Source organism: Zonotrichia leucophrys, chromosome 7, assembly GCF_028769735.1.
Source record: "Zonotrichia leucophrys gambelii isolate GWCS_2022_RI chromosome 7, RI_Zleu_2.0, whole genome shotgun sequence".
In the NCBI taxonomy this organism is placed as follows: domain Eukaryota; kingdom Metazoa; phylum Chordata; class Aves; order Passeriformes; family Passerellidae; genus Zonotrichia; species Zonotrichia leucophrys.
In genome coordinates this window covers 1,454,840-1,474,268 of record NC_088177.1, presented here as the reverse complement: position 1 = coordinate 1,474,268, position 19,429 = coordinate 1,454,840, and the positions used below count along the sequence as shown (strand labels likewise).

The window sequence follows — 19,429 nt, the reverse complement described above, 5'->3', positions numbered from 1 at the left end:
AAAATTATATGATGTATTACCTACATAGAATTTCTAGTGCTCTCCTGGTTTCAGTGGCACTTCCCTCAACTTTCCACACATTCCAACACCCCCAAACACTTCCAATGTATCCCTGCCACATTTGCTAAAGGAAAAGGCTCCAAACCCAAAGGAAAAGGCTGAAACCCAAAGGAAAAGGCTCAAACCCAAAGGAAAAGGCTCCAAACCCAAAGGGAAAGGCACCAAACCCAAAGGAAAAGGCTCAAACCCAAAGGAAAAGGCTCAAACCCAAAGGAAAAGGCACCAAACCCAAAGGAAAAGGCTCAAACCCAAAGGAAAAGGTTCAAGCCCAAAGGAAAAGCACCAATCCTAAAGGAAAAGGCTCAAACCCAAAGCAGGAGCAATGCTGTTTCCAATCCCAGCTGATTTCCCATCCCACCCCATCACAGCCACGGATTTGGGTCAGACAAGGAATAGTTTGGGGTTTATACATGGCAAAGCCAGGGGAAATCAAAAATTATCTAGGATTGAAGTGATTAATGAAAGGAAAGGCAGATCATAAAAATTACACCAGGAGAAAGATGGGAGGAAGGGATCTGAACTCATTAGTGATGGGTCCAATCAAAATAAATCAGGGATTGCAGAGGGAAAAATGGCAGAACACAAGGGATGGGATGTTCTTGTGTCAATCAATTATTTGGGGGTTAAGATTATTTTAAAATTGATTAAGAGGGATTTTTTTTGGACTTTTGAAATCCAAAACTACCGAGCTAATGTGTTCTTGGTTGCGTTTGACCCTCTCAATCTCGGGGGTGACAGGGGTGGGGGTTCCTGTGCCCAGCTCCTCCTTGTACAACACCTGTGGGATGAGGGGCAAAAAACAGAGTCAAGGCAGCACCAAAACCACCCAGAGCACCAGAGAGGGGCTGCTGACACATCCTGGGGGGAAAAATCCCTTGGGATAAAAAACTCATTTAAACTCTGCTAGAACTGAGGCTGAAGGAGGCTGGATTTAGGTGGGATATTGGGGAAAAAAATTTACATATAAATAATATTCTATATAATAGAAATAATTATATATCATATATAAAATGAATATTAATCAATTAATATAGAATACTATAATTTATACATTCAAAAAATATATGATGTATTACCTACATAGAATTTCTAGTGCTCTCCTGGTTTCAGTGGCACTTCCCTCAACCTTTCCACACATTCCAACATCCCCAGAACACTTCCAGTGCATCCCTGCCATATTTACTAAAGGAAAAGGCACCAAACCCAAAGGGAAAGGCACCAAACCCAAAGGAAAAGGCTCCAAACCCAAAGGAAAAGGTTCAAGCCCAAAGGAAAAGCACCAATCCTAAAGGAAAAGGCTCCAAACCCAAGGCAGGAGCAATGCTGTTACCAATCCCAGCTGATTTCCCATCCCACCCCATCACAGCCACGGATTTGGGTCAGGCAAGGAATAGTTTAGATTTTATACATGGCAAAATCAGGGGAAATCAAAAATAATCAAGGATTGAAGTGATTAATGAAAGGAAAAGCAGATCATAAAAAATACGGCAGGAGAAAGATGGGAAGAAGGGATCTGAACTCATTAGTGATGGGTCCAATCAAAATAAATCAGGGATTACTGAGGAAAAAATGGCAGAACACAAGGGATGGGATGTTCTTGTGTCAATCAATTATTTGGGGGTTAAGATTATTTTAAAATTGATTAAGAGGGAATTTTTTTTGACTTTTGAAATCCAAAACTACCGAGCTAATGTGTTCTTGGTTGCGTTTGACCCTCTCAATCTCGGGGGTGACAGGGGTGGGGGTTCCTCTCCCCAGCTCCTCCTTGTACAACACCTGTGGGGCAACAGGGCAGTAAAAAAGAGGTAAAAACAAAAAAATATCTGCATTTGATAGAGGGAATTACTGGAATTTTATGCCCACTAAATGTACTAGAAAGCAGGAAAAATTAGGGAGCATAAATCAGTTATTAATTGTGATAAATTCAGCTGGGAATACAAATCCAACTGCCTGGGTAGGCTCCAGCAGAGGAACAAAGTATTATAGGAAGGGAATTCAGCAAATTATTTTAAAAAATAGGTTTAAAATTGCAAAATAGTTTAAACTTCAGGAAAAAAAATTAATGCACATGAAACATCCAGTGTTAAATTATAAGAAAAAAAATTTTTAAAACAAGTACATAAAATATAGTGCTAAAACATAGGAGCAGAAAGGGAATATTTTTGTGAGTTAATTTGAGGAGATTTAAAGTTTGCAGGTGTTAAATAGCTACAGAAAATGGAGATTTTTCCTGTAATGATAAAAGATACCGAGCTAAAATTCTCCTGGTTGCGTTTGACCCTCTCCATCTCAGGAGTGACAGGAACTGGGGTGCCAACCCCCAGCCCCTCCTTGTACAACACCTGTGGGCAGCAGGAGTGTGGAAATTAAAATAAAATACCAAATAAAATAATATAAAATGATAAAAATGGAAGGAAAGGGGAGGACAGGGAGGTCAGGGAAGAGAGAGAGAGAAGAGAAATAATATTGTGAAACTGCAAAGTGTGGGGGAAACAGAGTTTTGCTTTGGTCAAAGCTCAGCACAAACCCCTCAAGGAAAAGAAGCAGGTGATGATGCTGCCACCTCAGCCAGGGCCAGAGCTGCTGGAATGTTCCCTGGAAATTCCCAGCTCCAGATGTTCTGCCAGGACTGCAGCCAGGCTGAGGTGCCTGTCCCTGTCCCTGTCCCTGTCCCAGGGATCTCTGCCAGGACTGAACTCCAGGGGGGATTTGGGCAGAGTGACCCCAAAAGGCCCCAAATTCTGAACTCCAGGTGGGATTTGGGCAGAGTGACCCCAAAAGGCCCCAAATTCTGAACTCCAGGTGGGATTTGGGCAGAGTGACCCCAAAAGGTCCCAAATTCTGAACTCCAGGTGGGATTTGGGCAGAGTGACCCCAAAAGGCCCCAAATTCAACCAGAACTGCAGAACAAAGGGGTGCTCTTGGAAGTGGATGTGTCAGGAGGGGGAATTCCAGACAGGAATTCACTCCTGCTGCACTTTTACCATCTCCACTGGATGCTCCTGGTGTCCCTTCAGGGCTATGAGCTGGGAATGCCACCTGAGCTCCCCACAAAGCCCTGGGGACACAGCAGAGCCCCAGCAGGACAGGGACAGGGACAGGGACAGGGACAGGGACAGGGACAGGGACAGGGACAGGGACAGGGACAGGCACAGACCTCTCACTGCTTCCAACCCAAACCATTCCCTGTCCCGTGACTCAGGAAGGGCTGAGAGTCCATTTCCCTTTGGCAGAAGGTGCTGGAAGGGTGGGCTCTGCTCCTGAGGAGCAGTGACACCATTCCCACAAGGAACATTTCCTTGGGAAGCAAAGGAAGGCCCTGCACCAGGGTTTTAACTCCTGAGTTTAAAATCTTCCATCTGGAACAACGGCACGAGTTAAATCGAGGGGAAAATGAAAACTTGAGGATCCTGCCAGGGCTTCAGGGGGTTGGTGAGGAAGGATTGGTCCCAGCACAGCCAAGGATGGGTTCCAGGGGCTGAATGCCACCTGAGCTCCCCACAAAGCCCTGGGGACACAGCAGAGCCCCAGCAGGACAGGGACAGGGACAGGGACAGGGTCAGGGACAGGGACAGGGACAGGGACAGGGACAGGGACAGGGACAGGCACAGACCTCTCACTGCTTCCAACCCAAACCATTCCCTGTCCCGTGATCAGGAAGGGCTGAGAGTCCATTTCCCTTTGGCAGGAGGCGCTGGAAGGGTGGGCTCTGCTCCTGAGGAGCAGTGACACCATTCCCACAAGGGAAGCAAAGGAAGGCCCTGCACCAGGGTTTTAATTCCTGAGTTTAAAATCTTCCATCTGGAACAACGGCACGAGTTAACTCGAGGGGAAAATGAAAACTTGAGGATCCTGCCAGGGCTTCAGGGGGTTGGTGAGGAAGGATTGCTGCCAGCACAGCCAAGGATGGGTTCCAGGGGCTGGGAGGGGGTTTGGAAGGGGAGCAGGGGGCAGAGCCCTCAGTACCGAGCTGATGTGCTCCTGGTTCCGTCGGACCCGCTCCATCTCCGGCGTCACCGGCGTGGCAGTGCCAGCCCCTAAACCCTCCTTGTACAACACCTGTGAGGGACAACAGCAGTGCCACCAAAGCCCCGCTCAGCACAGGCCAGAGCCACCAGATCCCACCGTTAGGGGATTGTGCTCAGTTAGGATCACTTGGGTTCATCACACGCCCGTTCCAGAGGCAGGGATTGAGGAAGAGGCTGTGGGGGATTATTCTGTGAATGGGTCACTGCAGAGAGGAGATAAAGGCTCAGGGTAAAACAAACGTGGGGAGAAACACCACAACTCCACAGGGATGTTCTGCTGCCCAGCTTAGCCCAGGAAATGCCAGGATTATTTTCAGGCAGGTTTGTTCTTAGAAGAAAAGCACGTGAAGGTGTAAATCCCCCAAAAGCACAAACAGTGGAAGATCAATGAGTTAAAACCCAGCCAGGACTACACCCCTGAGGAAGAACAAGGTTAGGGTGTTAGGAGCACAGGATTATAACAACAGCCCGTTGTTATAAGTCCTGCAGGGTGGAAATACCGAGCTAATCTGCTCCTGGTTGCGTTTGACCCGCTCCATTTCTGGGGTCACGGGCGTGGGGGTGCCTGTGCCCAGCTCCTCCTTGTACAACACCTGTGGGACACAAGCAGGGTCAGAGCAGCCCTGGCACACCCCTGCCCGCCCAATGCCACTGTGCACAAGGGAAAACACAACTCACACCCCGCAGGGTCTTTGGCAGCGCCAGCTCAGAGTAATTTCCCTTCAGTTCTTCCTTTAAAGGACACAAATTAAATATTCTGCTGAGCCCACCCTGACAGGGATATTTTACTTCTCATCTTAGTTCAGGAAATATGATAGAATTACTTTTCAGGCAATCAGCATTTCTTTATAGGATTAATAAACAAGTTAACATTTGCTGGAATTGTTCAGTGTACAAAGACCTCATTGTGGGCTTTATTCATTTTCACTTCTGTCTGTTTGCACCACTATTTTACTTTGGGTTAAACCTCTAGGAAACAAAAACAACTGAGGGCCACCACTCATGTTATGAGGTTTAATTTAACCTGTAGTTATTTGATTTTTTAAAATGGTATTTTTCATGAAAGGAGACGTTTGTGGAATAACCCCAATCATGTGGGAATGGGTTGTTGCATTCCAAATGTAGCAATACACCTCACAAGTGTTTTGTCTTATTTTGACCAACAGCTCCTCTTGCAAGGAGGAAAATCCTTGTACCAAAACAAAACTTGTACCAAAACAAACAACAAAAAAAATTCCACTGCTTGGTATCATTGAAACCAATAAATCAATTATAGCAAGGAAAATAACTTGTGGTGAAGGTTAGAAAGAATGAGGAATCATTTGGAAAAACAACTCAGTTGTCCATAAGTGAGCTGTGAAATTTACACTTGAATGGATGTGGGAAGATTTTGTTTTCCCCTTATAATTACGAGGGAATATATATATTATATATTTATCACACAAAAAGGCTTCAAATGGGTCTTTCCCTCAAAGTTCTGTGCTCCTGCTCCCTTTTTTCCCAGTCAAAGTTCAACACATAACCTGGGTCACTTTTGTTCCCAGCCACAGAAGAAACACAGGCAGCGACTGATGGGGATAATTCCTGTCAAACTCAGGTATTGCAATTTCCTGCTGCTGGCCATGGGGATTTGGGAGAGCTGGAGCTTTCCAAAGGGGAAACGGCCCTGGAGAGGGCAGGGAGCAGGGAATTCCTGGGCTGATGAGCAGGGAACAGGGACATTGCAGGGAACAGGGACATTCCTGGGCTGATGTGCAGGGAACAGGGACATTGCAGGAACAGGGACATTTCAGGAACAGGGACATTCCAGGGAACAGGGACATTTCAGGAACAGGGACATGCCTGAGTTGATGTGCAGGGAACAGGGACATTTCAGGAACAGGGACATTCCAGGAACAAGGACATTCCTGGGCTGATGTGCAGGGAACAGGGACATTTCAGGAACAGGGACATTCCTGGGAACAGGGACATTCCTGGGCTGCTGTGCAGGGAACAGGGACATTTCAGGAACAGGGACATTCCAGGGAACAGGGACATTCCTGAGTTGATGTGCAGGGAACAAGGACATTGCAGGGAACAGGGACATTGCAGGGAACAGGGACATTTCAGGAACAGGGAATTCCTGAGCTGCTGTGCAGGGAACAGGGACATTGCAGGAACAGGGACATTCCAGGGAACAGGGACATTGCAGGGAACAGGGAATTCCTGGGCTGATGTGCAGGGAACAGGGACATTCCTGGGAACAGGGACATTCCTGAGCTGCTGTGCAGGGAACAGGGACATTTCAGGAACAGGGACATTTCAGGAACAGGGAATTCCTGGGCTGCTGTGCAGGGAACAGGGACATTGCAGGGAACAGGGACATTGCAGGAACAGGGACATTCCTGAGCTGCTGTGCAGGGAACAGGGACATTCCTGGGAACAGGGACATTCCTGAGCTGCTGTGCAGGGAACAGGGACATTGCAGGAACAGGGACATTCCTGAGCTGATGTGCAGGGAACAGGGACATTTCAGGAACAGGGACATTCCAGGGAACAGGGACATTGCAGGGAACAGGGACATTCCCCAGATGATGTGCAAAGCACAGGGACATTCCAGCCACAAGGACATTGCAGGAACAGGGACAGGGACATCAATTACCGAGCTGATGTGCTTCTGGGTCTCCTTGACGCGCTTCACCTCGGGCAGGTCGGGAATGGGAGTCCCTTTGCCAATGCTCTCCTTGTACTTCACCTGCCAAGGAACAGGAATTAGGGCAGGGAAGAGGATCTGCAGGACAGCTTTCAAGGGTTCATAAAGAGATTTATCCTGATCTGTGCAGAGGGGAAGTTTAAATCCTTCCAAGGGATCCGTGACAAGGCAATTCAGCTGTTGAGTCACCAGGAATGGCACTAAAAGGGTTTTATAAAACCAGATAAATTCCTTTAAACCTGGCACTATTTGGCCTTTCTACCAACCAAAGGAGAATTTGGGATGTGTAAGAACCCCTGCAGTTTAACAAAGGTGAGAATCATCACACAACGTTTCAGCAGTGACAGTGCCATTGCATTTCTGCTTTGCTAACAACAAAAAAGCCTTTCACAAGAACATTTTTAACATTTTTAGCACATTCTGCATGAACAAACTGGCTGCAGTGTTAGCGCATGACGCTAAATGACACCACCATTCAAAAAAAAGCATGGAGGAGATTTAGGAGCTTTAAAATAAAATTAATAGGAAAATAGAGGGCTGTGATCTTTTAGGTAACATCCAAGTTGGCAGGACAAAACAAACCAAAAAATTCACCACCAGAAAATTCAGTCTGAGCAGAGTAAAACAGATTTTCCTGGGGGATGGTCTCACCCTGGAACAGGTTGTGGAATCTTCATCCTGTGGGATACTCAAAACCCAACTCATCCTAAAGCTGAGGCACAGGGTTGGAATAGATGATTTCAACACATCCCTTCCCACCTAAATATTTCTTTTTTCTGTCCAAACTATATCTGGGATGAGATCAAATTGACAGCAAGGGTTTTTGTGGTTTAGAAATGGGTTGTGAGTAAGAAATAGAATGTTAATCATTAGAGAGGTTACTGTTAAAGTAACAAGAATGGGCAAAAACTTCAAGAAAGTCACCCTTGACTGGGTGGGTTATTGCCAAACCACTGTTAGCAAGATGTAAAGAAAAGAAAAATAGAAAAAAAAATTATTTCAAGTTGAATTAGCAGCAGTAGAGTGAGTATTAAAAACCAATCCTTGTGTACCGAGCTGATATTATCCTGGGTTCGTTTAACTCTCTGCATCTCTGGGGTCTTTTCAATTGTGGTTCCAGTTCCAATATCTTCTTTATACAAAATCTTAACATTTAGAATGAAGACAACAAGGTTAAGCATCCAAAACACAACATTCTTGCTCCCAGACACTGAATTTGGACACATCAGAGCAGCTGAAAGCCCAGAGGATCCACTCTGGTCACTGCCTCTCTGAAGGTGTCCAAAGTGAGCACCATTTGGGGGAAAAAAGAGATGATATTTTATATTTAATGTTTTTTAAGTAGGAGATAATTTATACAATAAATCAAAATATCAAATATCTTTCAGTAGAAAATTCCTGGGCTAGTGGAAGGAGACCCTGCCCATGGCAGGATGGAAGAAGATGAGCTTTAGGTCTCTTCCACCCATTCCATAATTAAAACATCTGTGGGCTAATTGTAGGATTGAAGATCATTATTTGCTCTTATTTGATTAATACAAATATTTTCCACTTTGTACTTTGCTAATGGTGCTGGAGGCAAAATGCCTCAGGAGACTTGATGGCAACAGGAACTGGGCAACAACTCAGGCACACAGAGCACGAGGGGCAGCAGGACAGGAGGGACTGGCACGGGAACAGCACAAAGGGAAGGGACAACAATAATTATATTCATTTTGTGAGGGATTGTTAAACTCCATCACAGCTGGGCCTGTGAAAGAGGGCAATCACCTCACAAAAACAGCAGGAAAAACACTTTATAAAGCCCAGCTAAACCTACTGTACCTGTAGGAGAAGCACAAAAATGTTATAATTTTAATAAAGACATGAAACTGTATTTTTTGGGCTGAGGAGTGAAGACAGAGGTGACCATACCGAGCTGAAATTCTTCTGGTTTTCCTTCACCCTCAGGATTTCTGGGGTGTCCTGAACCACTGTGACTTTTCCTTTGCTGCTCTGTAGGTCTGACTGATACTGAAGCTGTGAAAATGGAAAATGGGAAATGTTAACTCTATGCTGTACAAATTCCCTCACAGGTTTCTTCAAAAATGAGATAAATATGGGTTTGGTTTTTATTTTAACTTATTTCTGGACTTACATTGCTAAAGTTCTTCTGATTCTCTCGGACCCTCTGCATTTCTGGTGTGTCAGCCACAGGCACATAGTAGGGCATGCTCTTCTCTGCATCTTCCTTGTATTTTTTCTGATAAAAAACCCCAAATGGATTAAAATAGAAAACACAGAAGCAGCAAGAAACAAACTGTAGTTATTGATTGTTGAGTAGTGCCCATCTTTGTGGAGATGTGAGTTCTTCTCTGTCTGGTACAAACTGAGATTATGCCTCTCTGCAAGATTTATTTTAGACAGCAGGTTATTGAGGAGTAGAAAATTAAGAAGAATCTGCTTAAAGAAGAATTAGCTTTGCAAAGCAAGAGAAATTATTGTGTCACTTGACACAGCAGTAAAATTAATTTGATTATTGCCGTAGAATTCCAGAGCTCTGGAAAGATTTGTTCTGAAGGTTGTGGGAGGTGGTTATTTGGGTGTTTCATTAGTATTTCCTGGAGTTCCCACATGAGCAGGATTAATGGCTGCACTCAAGATACCTGGCTGGAAAGGTTCTTGACCTGCTGGGCATGAATAATCTCTGGAGTATCAACAACACTGGTGTAGTTGGCTTTCTCCATTTCTGCCAATTGTTTGTATTTGATCTGTCGGGCAAAGCTCACGTTTAGGGGTCTCTGCACAACAGATCACTCTGGGTTTACCCAGGAAAATCTGAATTTTCCTTCCTGAGGAGCTCAGGGTGGCACCGACCTGGCTGGCGATGTCGGTGGCGTTCCGGGCGCGCACGAAATCCGGCGTCTCCAGCGCCAGCTCGGTCAGGCCCTTCCCGCGGATCTCCTGCTCCAGGGCCCGCTTGTACTCCTTCTGCAGGGACACAGGGCGGGAGGGAAAAGGGCTCAGATCCAGACACACTCCAGGAACAGGGCCAGTACTGGCCAGGAACAGAGCCCATCCCAACCAGGAACATGGGCATCAACAGGTCATGGCAAAGGGCTCAGGTCCACAGCCACACTCCAGGAACAGGGCCAGGCCCAGCCAGGAACAGGGCCAGGCCCAAACCAGGAACAGAGCCCATCCCAACCAGGAACATGGCAGGCATCCCAACAGGGCATGGCAAAGGGCTCAGATCCACAGACACACTCCAGGAACAGGGCCAGGCCCAACCAGGAACAGGGCCAGGCCCAGCCAGGAACAGAGCCCATCCCAACCAGGAACAGAGCCCATCCCAACCAGGAACAGAGCCCATCCCAACCAGGAAGAGAGCCCGTCCCAAACCAGGACCAGAGCCCATCCCAAACCAGGACCAGAGCCATCCCAACCAGGAACATGGCAGACATCCCAACAGGGCATGGCAAAGGGCTCAGATCCAGACACACTCCAGGAACAGGGCCAGGCCCAGCCAGGAACAGGGCCAGGCCCAAATAGGAATAATGCCAGTCCCAACCAAAAACAGTGCCCATCCCAATCATGAACAGAGCCAATCCCAAACCAGGAATAGTGCCCATTCCAAATCAGGAATAGTGCCCATCCCAACCAGGAGCAGTGCCCATCCCAGACCAGGAACAGAGCCAGTCCCAAACCAGGAATACCATCAATCCCAAACCAGGAATACCATCAGTCCCAAACCAGGAACAGTGCCCATCCCAAACCAGGAACAGAGCCCATCCCAAACCAGGAACAGAGCCAGTCCCAAACCAGGAATACCATTAATCCCAAACCAGGAATACCATCAATCCCAAACCAGGAATACCATCAATCCCAAACCAGGAACAGTGTCCATCCCAACCATGAACAGAGCCCGTCCCAAACCAGGAATAGAGCGAATCCCAACCAGGAACAGTGCCCATCCCAAATCAGGAACAGTGCTCATCCCAAGCCAGGAGTACCTCTAATATCAGCTCATAATTATGCATACAAATAATGTAATTTCAGACTATTTCAGTTTGTGCTTCGTTATTTAAATCTTGGTTTAGTCCCTTGATTAATTTACTAACGAGTTCCTTGAGTGACTGTTGATCCCAGCTCCTGTTTCCCACCTGAATTCCTGGCAGTGACTGTGCACCCAGGAAAGAGCTCCCTTAAAAGTCCACTTTGATCCTTGTTCTCTCCTGGCCTCTACTCAAGAGTTTCCAGGGAATGGTGAAGTTCACACCAGTTGAAAGGCAGGAATGGATGGGAGACTGGGGAAGAATTCCAGGCTGGGATGGATTCCCAGATTTGCTGTGGCTGCCCCTGGATCCCTGGCATTGTCCCCAGGCCAGGCTGGACAGGGCTTGGAGCAGCCTGGGATGGCTCAAGGTGTCCCTGCCAGGGCAGCTGGACATTCCATGCACTCAGGCATTTTCCAAGCAGCTCTCCCATACCTCGTTCAGGATCTGAGTGGCATTCTTGGCTCTCAGCATGTCTGGAGTCTCCTCCAGGGCTGTCAGTCCTTTCCCTTTGACTCCCTCCTCCAGATCCTTCCTGTACTCTTTCTGCAGGAGGAGAAGGAAAAACACTGCAAAGCCAGACCAAAGGGAGTTTTATGCTCTACCAACTTTGTTGCAAAAAAACTTAATGAAAATGAAAGAAAAAAAGAGTTCCAAAAGCTCCAAAAGAAAATAAAAAAAAAAAAGAAAATTTGAAAAACAAGAAAGAATATTGTAGAGGGTTATGGAAAAAGTAGTCCAACAAAAGATAGGGATTATTGTGGAAGATAAATTGCCAAGGCACACACAGATGGACCAGTTAGGCTGAGGGACGTCAGAGAGGGCAGCACATGGGAAGATGGTTAAGGGACAAGGAAGAAATGTCCGTGGCAAATTAGGTGACAGCACAAAATGGATGTGAACATGCTCAGTGAGGGTGGGAGGGCTGCAGGAGGCACAGGAAGGGAGCCCAGAGGAGCTGGTACCTCGCTCGCTATTTTGGTGGCGTATTTGACATGCAAGAGGGTTGGTGTGACCTCCAGGCCAGTGAGGTTCCTGCCCTTCATGGACTCTTCAAAGTCCTTCTTATATTCTTTCTAATGAGAGCAAGAAGAAGAAGAAGAAGAAAAAAAAAAAAAAAAAAGAAAAAAAAAGGCAAAACAGCAAATATTTATTACAATATTTTCATTATGTGCAATGCTGGGAGGGTGACAAAATCACTGGGTACAGCTGATGCTAAATCCTCTTCCTACTAAAACTTGTGAATCAGATCATTGCTTACTATGGAAACAGGACCTGATCCTGCCTTTATTGTTTATATTTCTACTAATTTATCTATGCAGAGAAAGCATTCAAAGGTACCACCAGGACTAATGGCCTTACACAGCTGCTCTGCAGCCTCCATCTGGGCCAGAAGAGGAATAAACTTCAAATAAACACAAAAAAATGTGATCAAGAAAAGAAAATGACAGGTCAGGGGAGAACCTCTGACAGCAGAGACAAAGAATAAAAGAGTTTCTCAAAAATGGAGTTTTGAGGTTAAAAAAAAAAGAAACACAACACTTTCTGTGTCCTGTGATAACACACAAACACCGTGTTGTGTTGTAAAAGTGAAATTAATTTTGTACCACATTTCTTATTCAAAGACTTGTTTAAGCTTCATTTACCAATAAAAAATTACATATAAACTCATTTCATGACAGGAAAGTGCCATGAATGTTCAATGCAGCACTTAACAGCCATCATAAAGAAATATGAAATTACTATAATTTTCAGTCTATCAGCCTGCACAAGGTGAAAGCAGAATTGCCTGTTAAATCCCTAAGTTTAATATAAAAAAGGAAATTTTAAAGCTTTTCAGCCCATCAGTATTGAATTTACCTCACTCTGCATGAGCTGAGACTCCTTTGCAGTCAGGTACGTGGGGGTTTCAAAGTCCAACATGGGCTTTCCTTTTTCCTTCTCATACTTTTCTCTGTATTTCACCTGAGAAGAAAAGACAGAAAGTCACCCTCCTAAATAATCAAACACCTAATTAACTGAGTAGTATGTGCCTACACTCAACAGTTCTGGGATAAAACCTGAATGTCTAATGCAGTTTGCCTTCCTGAAACCTGTGTTATTGACCAACAAATGTAAAATTTGGTGTCCAGGAAGTAAAATGTCCATGGAGATGATTCCTTCTTCAAGTTTTGTTCTCCAGATTTTCAGAGTGCTCAGTGAGGGAAAGCTGAGCCGAGTCAGAGCCTGATCCCAAACTGCAGCAACAAGGACTGGCTTAAAAATTAATTACAGTCTCATTAACAACCATTTCGTTATGGTCCTTGGCTGTGGGACCTTTTTGCCTCTCCATGCCTTGAGCATCCCTGGCAGTGCCCAAGGAGCGGCCTGGGAGGGTGGGAGGTGTCCCTGTCCATGGCAGGGGTGGCTGTGATAATCCCAAATGTCCCAAACCCGTCTGGAATTCTGTGCCAAGCACCAGAACAATCAGCTGAGGCCCTTGGTGTTCCTGCAGTAATTCCTCTCTTGCTTTACAGCCAATAAATACTGGGAACAGAGAGATCAGAGATCAAATCAGACTGTGAATTTGTCTGGAGTGATCCACTGCTTTATTCCAGAGGGAAAAACTCCAGGCATGTTGCTAGTTTTGGTTAAAGGCATTTTGGATGCAGGAGAGGACAGCAGAGCTCTCCTCTGGATCATGGAATGGATGAAGCAGTTGGAAATCCACTGTCAGCAACAACCCTAATTCCTTCCGTTCCCAGTTTCTGTGACTCCCAAGTCCTTTTTTCCCCAGATTTAAATCCCCCTGATAAATGTGTTATCCTGTGTAAAAAGATCCATGCAGAGCAGAGGTGAGCAGCAGGATTGGCTCTGGAATGAAGGAATCACAGGGAGATTTTTTCTGTGTATTTTGTGTGTCCTGCCCTTGGAAATGGGCAGGTTCTGCTCCCTGGATCCTTCCCCAGGGGTGCAGGGCTGGTGGGGCAGAGAGGCACAGGGAATGTCCCGGCCTGGAGGAGTCCCTGGGAGGATTTTGATGGAATTTGGAGCTCAGTGAGTTGGGACAAGGACAAACACACGTCCAACTTACGTGGCTCTGGAGCTCTGAGGCCTCCCTGAGATGAACCTGTTCAAGATTATCTGGCACCACATGGTAGTGACCCTTACTCTTCTCATATTGCTTCTTGTACTGGTACTGAAGGGAAGGTGTCAAAAATCATCTCAATCAAAAAAAAAAAACCCTCAGCAAATTTACTTCTTAGGTCCAATCAAAGCAACACTTCAACGGAATATCAGAGAGAAATTAGAAATGCAAGAAGTAAAACAAAAACCAAGAAGTTTAGATTTGATATTGGGGGTTAAAATGTGAGGGAATAGTTATTTTTTTTATGGTCATTTGGATTGCAACAAAGGTTTTGTCCAAACCAGGATTAAAAGAAGAAAAAGAAAGAGGAGAAAACACAGTGGGTAAGAAAAGGCCGTACCAGGCAATGAAGGTTTTGCCTTTTCTCATTATCAATTATTTTGTTAGGCATTATTATGTGGATTTACAATAGGGGAGTGTTAAACAAACATCCAGTAAAAGTAAAAAAAGTAAAGTTAAAAAAAATCCAGATAAAAATAAAAAAAATTAAATATAATAATCAGCAAAGAAAAAAAGGAAAAAATAAAAAAGGTATTTGTTAGTGTGGTGCAATAAGTTAAAAATGGGATCAAGAACCAATCCAGTAAAAATGACCAGAGGATTTAAAAGATGAGGAGTTCTGCAGTCAGTTAAAATGGGATCAAGAACCAACCCAGTACAGGTGATCAGTGTTTACAGAATTAGCAGCGCTACAGAGGTGAGGGTTTCCCTTCCCAGGGCACACGAGGGCAGCCCCGGTTACGGAGGAAGAGATCACTACCAGGTGCTGCCCACGGAGGTGCCCGGGGAGCTGCTGTTACAGAGCAGTTAGCAGGGCATTCCCAAGGGATTTTGGGAAGCTGTGGGAATTGGGAGCTGTGGGATCACCCCGAGCTTACAGCGCTGGCGAGCTGGCTGGTGCTCAGCACGTGGTTCATCAGCAGCGACTCCTTCATGTCCGTCACGGGCTTGTGCAGCTTCTTCAGGTCAGCCTTGTACTTCACCTGCAGGGAACAGGGGCCAGACCCATCAGGAGAGGGCCCTGCTGCTCCAGCCTGGCCCTGGGAGGTTCCAGCCACACAAAGGAGGGATTTGGGAAAGCAGGATGGGCTCTCCTCCCAGGAAAAGCCTAAGAGAACATAAACATACCTCGCTGGCCATGTTGTGGGCATCCTTCAGGGTCTTGTAGATTTTGGCCTCCTTCAAGTCGTATTTTGGCTTTTTACCCAGCTCTTTGGCAAAGTTCTCCTTGTATTTCACCTAAACAGAGAACAAGCAGGTGTCACAGCTGCTCTGCAGGACTCACTCTGCAGAGGGGCCCTGCTTCGGTGGGGCTGGCGGGCAGAGCAAGGAAAGGGCAGGAACTTGAAGGTGTCCACTGGAAAAAGGATTATTTAAAAAATGACCTGACGTGGAAAGAAAATCTACATCTATCTGACATTTACAAGAGACCACTTGCAATTTTTCATCCAGTGTAATGGTCACACTTCCTCGTTGTAAAAATAAAAGAGGCAAGAGAACTGTGTTGCCAAAATTCTGACCCTTGGAGGTGAAGAGTTCTTCTCTTGATGGGAACAGTCCATTGATTTAAGATGTTTCACAGAGACAGATATAATAAGAGTAAAATACAAGAAAATTATATATCATATAGCATTTCTATATAATATATAAAATATAATAAAGCAAGAGTGTATGAAAGAGTGTTAAGAAGAAATTTTATGCACTTCCTGGAGAAATAAGAGCTTTAAAAACCTCAAGAGTTTAGAGCACTGAAGATGTCAATATATCAAATATTTTTCTATCTATTGTTATGCACACAGTGTGCTCTGTCTGGGATTAAAGGAGGACGTTAATCACAAACAGAGCAGTGACACAATTAATTACTAATGATAAATAATTAATTAGATTGTACAACAGTTTTAGTAACACTTCCAAACCACATCAGCTTCAGCCAAGTCAAACACAGCGCTGTGAGCCATCAGAATCCAGCAGATCCATCCTGGAGGCACAGGAATATTGAAGGAATGAGAGTTTTTTAAACCCAAAAGGAGAGTTGCTGGGAGATCAATGCAAAATCAAAAGCAAGCAAGCCAGACAGACAAAATCCCACTAAAAAACTCAACTGGACACACAAAGTGGACATGATGCTTTACAAAGTTGATGAGATGTCCAAGACAAAAAACAACTGCTGAAGATGATGCCAACCATTCTTTGCTCCCTCACTGCCCCTCCAGCAGCTCACCTTCCCTCAGAACCAAAATTATCTCAGCAAAGAACGTTGGAAAGACCAAGAGTGGAAAAATAATGGAAAACCAGGATCTCATCACTGAATGGAACAAACAGAACTTCTTCTTTTTCTTGTAGATGAGTTTAGAATCCTTGGTTCTCCTGAGGAGATCCTTGGTTCTCCTGCAGACATTGCAGTGGACATTCCAGCATCCAAACATGGCAGCAGACTCAGACAGACATGGAAAAAACAAAATCCCTTTTTTTCACTTGGAAATACACGTGTAAAACTGAAATGGCACAGACCTGGCAATCCAGGCTCTGGTTTTCTGTTTTCCAAAGGTTTTGATGTGGGAAAAAGTCTAAGAAACAATGAGCTGTCACACCAGTACAGGCTGCACTTCTCAGTGGGACTGATTCAGCCACAGCCTGCTCTTCCATTAGGAAATTCCACCCAATAAAATAGTTTAATTGAAGTTTAAATGAAGTTTTAATAGAAGTTTGAAGAGTTAAATTTAAGTTCTGGTGACTGCTCACTGAAAATTACCAGCACAATTTTTCAGGTTGGTCACACACATATATTTACACATGTATTTCCCTGTGTTTTTTTTTCATTTTTGGACAATAATAGCTCAAACTTTAGATTTTTGGGTGAAAAAGGTAAGTTTTCACATTAGGAAACCTTCCATAAAACAACCTGGAAGCTCCAAAACCATTATGAAAGGCAGAATAACATGTAAAGCTTCACAGAGTGTGCAGAATTGCAAGATAATTATGCCAGCAAGAGACAGATGCACGACAATGGCATTAAATGGCAGTCAATTAAAATTCTCTTACATGACTACTTAGCATATTTGCTTTCTTAAAGGTTCTCATCCAGGGGGTGTCGTAGGAAGCAGCTCCGTGGCCTCTCATGTGTTGTTTGAGGTACTCTGCCTACAACCAGCAGCAAGAAAGCAAGGTCAAAAAGGGAAAAATCCAGAATTCAAACACAAAGAGGTGAGAAAGAACCAAGAGGGACTGAGGTCCTGGCACAAGATTCTTTTAAGGACTCAAAGTAAAAAGAGAGTGGCTGAAGGAAACCAAGGGTCCGTTCAAAGGATGGAAAATAAGAGTTGGGTAAAGGCTGGTTCTGGTAAAGCCAATACCCAAAAGAGCTAAAAAAGAACAGGGCAAACACTTCAGCATTTATGTCACAGCATCACCTTAAGAAGGTTTTATATCTCCATTAATAACAGTAGAAAAGTTTAACAAAGAAATACTTTGTACTGGTATTTAATTTTTACTTCCCCACATTCCCTTCCTTTCCCTTTTCCCCTAATTTGGAAATAATTTCAATTATAATCGTGACATGGCTCTGTAAATTAATTTAAAGTCTCATTTCTCTCAGTGCTTTGAGCTTCACCAAGGTTCCATTTTGCCCTTACCTGGCTGGTCAGTTTGGACACCTCCTTGGCCAGCTCAATGTCCGGACGTCCCAGCATGGTCACACCCACACCTGCTGCTCCACGCTTCTTATATTCAATCTAATCAAAGAAATAAATCCTTTAATTATTCTGCTGGATTTTGTAATTAAATTAATGCTAAAGGATTATACAGAAAGCCTAAAACCACTCACATTGCTGATTAACTTGGCAGCCTGAGTTGCTTTCTTAATATCTGGTCGATCTGCTATAGGTGTGTAGTGGAGTTTGGATTTGGCATCTTTCTTGTATTCAATCTAATCCATGGAAGAAGACAGGAGAGAAAATTAATGAGAAAATAAAATTTATTCATTGGGAATACACCAATTAAGGACACAGCAACGTTGCTGAGAAAGCTCATGGGTTTGTTTTGGGAATCAATTCACAAGGCATGGATCTGAAAATCTGGTTTTGCAAGTTGTCTACGAGTGAGGAAATAAATATGGGAAATTCTGTCTGTATTTGAAAGGATGAAAAAATTATTAGATGTGATTTCCACCAGATTACTTGAAATCCTAAAATGGGATTTAAATACAAATCTCTTATTTCAGTGCAATTTTATATTTATAAATATTTGTGCATTTATCTTTCAAAATTACACCTGAACATGGAAGCTGGGAGGAAATTCAGAAATCCACAAACTTGGGTTTTTCCAGTTGAATTTGCTACATAACCTACTAAATTAATGGAAAAAGAGGCAGACTTACTGTGCTCTGGTTTTTAGCCACTTCCATGGCATGTTTCACCTCAGGAGGCTCCAGCATGACAGAATAATTGGATTTGCCTTTCTCCTTCACAAACTTCTTCTTGTAGTTTGTCTGTCAAGAACAACAAGGGCCACGTGTGAATTTTGAACATCACACAGAAGGAAATGCTACATAAACTTGGAAAAAAAGCTCCTTGAAACTGCTGTGGGTGGATAAAGAGGAATCACCTCGCTCCCAAAATGCGTTGGCTGAAGCTTTAGGAGCTGGGGTTAGAAAAGCTGAGTTTGGAGATGCTGGGCTGAGCGTGAACTCACCTCGCTGACGTTCTTGGTCACCTCCTTGACGTGGACAGTGTCCCTGGTCTGGGGCAGGGTGGTGAAGGAGCCGTGGGGCAGCTGCTTCTTGCTCTGCTCCTTGTACTTGTTCTGCCAGCACAGGGGAAAGCCAGGTCAGACCCTGCAGCTCCAGGGGAAAGCTCAATTCCATTAAATGCAGTGAATGAATGTTTTACCTCAGACACCAGAGAGCTGACGTTCTTAGCCAGCAGGATCTGAGGGGTGTCTGGCACAACGTGGTAGGTGCCACGGGCTTTGTTGTGCTTCTCTTTGTATTTTATCTAGCAGGAAGGAAAGGTAACAATTTAAATGATGTGCATCTGTCAGAATAGAAAGTAATTAGTACAGTCACGTTTGCTTGTTAGTGCAAAATTTTGCAGAAAATCCCATGTTTTGATATTTTACAGCCTAACCCATACATTCCTATGGCTCTCACTTGGATTTTTTTAATATACTGAATGCTAACATACTGTTAGTAATTATTAAAGATATTTTGTGTTGTTATTATTAAAGGTATTTTGTGCTATTTTCTCCAGACACTTCCATTTAAATATCAGGAATGCAGAGATGCACCTGAGTTTAAGGTCTATAGGGTGTTCATGCAATGTTAACTTTGAAAATTAATTTAATCCATGAACAGTGGCTTCTACAAAACCAAATTTATTCAGTCAATTTGTTAATTAAATAAATCAAATAATGAAGTGAGACTGAGAATAACTGTCCAAAGCTTCATTACTAATCCAATTATATTTGCAGTAGAACAGTTTGGTAGTGAGTA

At 44.3% G+C, this 19,429-nt stretch overlaps 1 protein-coding gene across 1 annotated transcript in view; it reads right to left on the bottom strand.

Annotated features, from left to right (window-relative positions):
- Positions 1–19,429, bottom strand: part of NEB (nebulin) — a 105,380-nt gene that overhangs the window by 14,561 nt on the left and 71,390 nt on the right. Inside the window, exons 114-133 of the mRNA XM_064718377.1 lie at positions 18,828–18,932; positions 18,631–18,741; positions 18,317–18,427; positions 17,765–17,866; positions 17,574–17,672; positions 15,070–15,180; positions 14,820–14,924; positions 13,888–13,992; positions 12,675–12,779; positions 11,780–11,890; positions 11,250–11,360; positions 9,637–9,750; positions 9,426–9,530; positions 8,918–9,022; positions 8,695–8,799; positions 7,833–7,925; positions 6,730–6,822; positions 4,589–4,681; positions 2,310–2,402; positions 1,744–1,836 (exon numbers count right to left, since the gene is read on the bottom strand). Of these exons, the coding sequence (XP_064574447.1) occupies positions 1,744–1,836; positions 2,310–2,402; positions 4,589–4,681; positions 6,730–6,822; positions 7,833–7,925; positions 8,695–8,799; positions 8,918–9,022; positions 9,426–9,530; positions 9,637–9,750; positions 11,250–11,360; positions 11,780–11,890; positions 12,675–12,779; positions 13,888–13,992; positions 14,820–14,924; positions 15,070–15,180; positions 17,574–17,672; positions 17,765–17,866; positions 18,317–18,427; positions 18,631–18,741; positions 18,828–18,932 (2,070 nt within the window). The remainder of the gene's footprint in view (positions 1–1,743; positions 1,837–2,309; positions 2,403–4,588; positions 4,682–6,729; positions 6,823–7,832; positions 7,926–8,694; positions 8,800–8,917; positions 9,023–9,425; positions 9,531–9,636; positions 9,751–11,249; positions 11,361–11,779; positions 11,891–12,674; positions 12,780–13,887; positions 13,993–14,819; positions 14,925–15,069; positions 15,181–17,573; positions 17,673–17,764; positions 17,867–18,316; positions 18,428–18,630; positions 18,742–18,827; positions 18,933–19,429) is intronic.